This window comes from Triticum aestivum, chromosome 2D (genome assembly GCF_018294505.1).
Source record: "Triticum aestivum cultivar Chinese Spring chromosome 2D, IWGSC CS RefSeq v2.1, whole genome shotgun sequence".
Lineage (NCBI taxonomy): Eukaryota > Viridiplantae > Streptophyta > Magnoliopsida > Poales > Poaceae > Triticum > Triticum aestivum.
The window spans coordinates 139,911,165-139,913,632 of NC_057799.1; the positions used below are offsets into that span (position 1 = coordinate 139,911,165).

General features: G+C 48.6%; 1 protein-coding gene across 1 annotated transcript in view; it reads left to right on the plus strand.

Annotated features, from left to right (window-relative positions):
- The window catches only part of LOC123052230 (classical arabinogalactan protein 9), a gene marked incomplete in the record, with an annotated part of 1,987 nt that extends 631 nt beyond the window's left edge, over positions 1–1,356 (plus strand). The window contains 2 exon segments of the mRNA XM_044475356.1: positions 1–262; positions 930–1,356. Of these exon segments, the coding sequence (XP_044331291.1) occupies positions 1–262; positions 930–1,007 (340 nt within the window).
- Between the last annotated feature and the right edge of the window lie 1,112 nt (positions 1,357–2,468).

Here is a 2,468-nt window from a genome sequence, read left to right on the forward strand (position 1 = left end):
GGTCGAGGCTCCCGTCGCCGCTCCTCCTGCTCCCGTCGCCGAGGCACCCGCCACCATCCCCACCAAGCCCGACGCCCCCGCGCCCGCCCCGGCCAAGAAGAAGAAGAAGTCGTCCTCCAAGAAGAAGAAGAGCAAGGCCCCGGCCCCCGCTCCCGTCGCCGCCGAGGCCCCCACCAAGTCCAAGAAGGCCAAGGCCCCCGCGGCCTCCGACGACTCCGAAGCCCCCGGCCCCGCACTCGATGCCGCCGCCGACGACACCGCGGTACGTCTCAATCTCCACCCTCTATACTACGCCATCTGAACCGACAGTGCCCGTCGAAGTTTCACAACTCCTCTACGCACGACCGGCGGCGCAACTGATACTGCGTAGTTTCTTTTTCTTTTGGCAAAGAACTGCGACGTAGTTGGACACGACGCCGAACTTTGCCCGCTGTTAGTAGTAAAATAATTAACTATGCTCTTACTTACAGTGGCTACTTAGTTTAGTTACATCTATGAGTGCTTAGATGGCTAATTAAGTAATTAGTGCCATAATGGCATGCTCATTAGTAGGACCATAGCTTTGTTTGGCGCCACCAAACATGTGACTAGGGAAAGGGAAGTGACTGATGAGTGAGAACAGTGGCGGTGGTAGATGCGTTCGCATTTGGCCCGTCCCGACATGTTGGCCAGGCACGCATGTGCATCATGCCGTTGCTACGGACAGAGCAGTTAATGGAAAATAAATAAAAGAATTACTAAACATTTCAAAAGTCAAGCTTCCGCCAGTCACTGCAACCACTACTACTGTTATACAACTCGGAGCGTGTACTGCGCCCGTAACCAATGCATTCCGGAAGCCTCCACGACACTGCTCCCACTCTTAATCAGACATTATTTTTACTGCCACTGGAAATCACTGACTAAAATTTGCCTCGTTCGTTCTGCAGGGCGCGATCCAGAGCATGGCAGGGAGCATCATGTCGGCGTGCGCGATGGCGCTGGGCCTCCTCGCCCTCCTCGCCTAGACGAGCAAAGCCGGTGAGCGCGGGAGGCCAGCCGGCCCCGTCGAGACCCGGCACGAGAACACGCAATCATGCGGCGGCCGCTGCGCCGCGCCTTTTGACGAGCTGTCTGTGTCCGTGTCTGTGCATGCCACCACATTTTGCGCTGTATCTCGTGTCTATTTTTTCTAACTGGCTGGACGGGCCGGCATCTCCTCCTCCTCCTTCCTGTGTAGTCCCATTACTCACGCACGTCCGCCTCGGATTCTTTCTTCCTGTGTACCAAATTGATGAGATTTGATTTATATTTTTATTACTACCCCTCATTGTATTATTCCATCATTGTTTAATCATAGATCTGTCTCTTTCATCATGCGCGCGTGCACTGTTTGTTGTGGGTGTGTCCCGTCCTGTGCTGTGCTGGCCAGATCTGGTTTTGGTTCGATGTGTATGCCGCTTGCATCTGACCTGGACCTGGACCTGGACCCGGACCAGTAACACGGCAACGGAAATGGGGATTTTACCTTTTAGGACGTGCTCTTTCTAACACGGTCGCACACGAAATCCTAACACAATTTGGGTATTTTCCACCGCTACCCAATACCCATGCTTGCCTAGTTCTCTCGAGAAAGAAACTAGCAGGAGCAAAAGATGGTATTTTGTTACGACATCTCGTTTTTTGTTACGACATCTCGTTTTCTTCGGACAACCCTATACCGTCAAGACAACTGACAGTGTTTATACATGTCCGCTTCAAATCCCTATTTGTCCAAGCACACAACTGCTCCATCAAATTGTTTCAAATCCCTATTTGTCCAGGCACACAACTACTACCTCAAATAGTTTCAAATCCATATTTGTCCAAGCACACAACTGCTACCTCAAATTGTTTCAAATCCCTATTTGTCCGGGACACGCATATGATTGTCCAGGATGAACCCGGTCCGACGTGGCAGGCTGCACAGACATATGAGAAGAATTTGAGAGCCTCGCTTGTAGATGCTCTAATTTCACACTAGTAAGTTACATGTGCCTTGCGCGTGAGAGTGAAGTGTTACAGATATCAACACACCACATTATAATAGGCAAACATATACATTTGCAGTCACACACAAATGAATTTAAGATGTATGTTTAAGTTTCATAACCCATCCCATTCGAATTCAAATTATAATTACATAATATAAATGGCCATGTGGTATATACTACACAAAACTCATCTGAAATGTATAAGAACAGTTCAGTACTCCATTTGCAAAGCAAATTGGACTTTGGAAGATGTTGCATTAGCTTTGAGCCAAAACAAAACAAAAATATAAATATAGAAAAGTCAGTTCTTCTAGAAGAAAAAACATGGGAGAACTGAAAAAAGGGACAGTTTAAGATTAAAGAGAATATCGTCTCTTGCGCACAAGTCGATGCACCACCATGCAAATGCATACCAAATCATGAGCACAGAAGTCCAGGATACATAAACGTGACTAC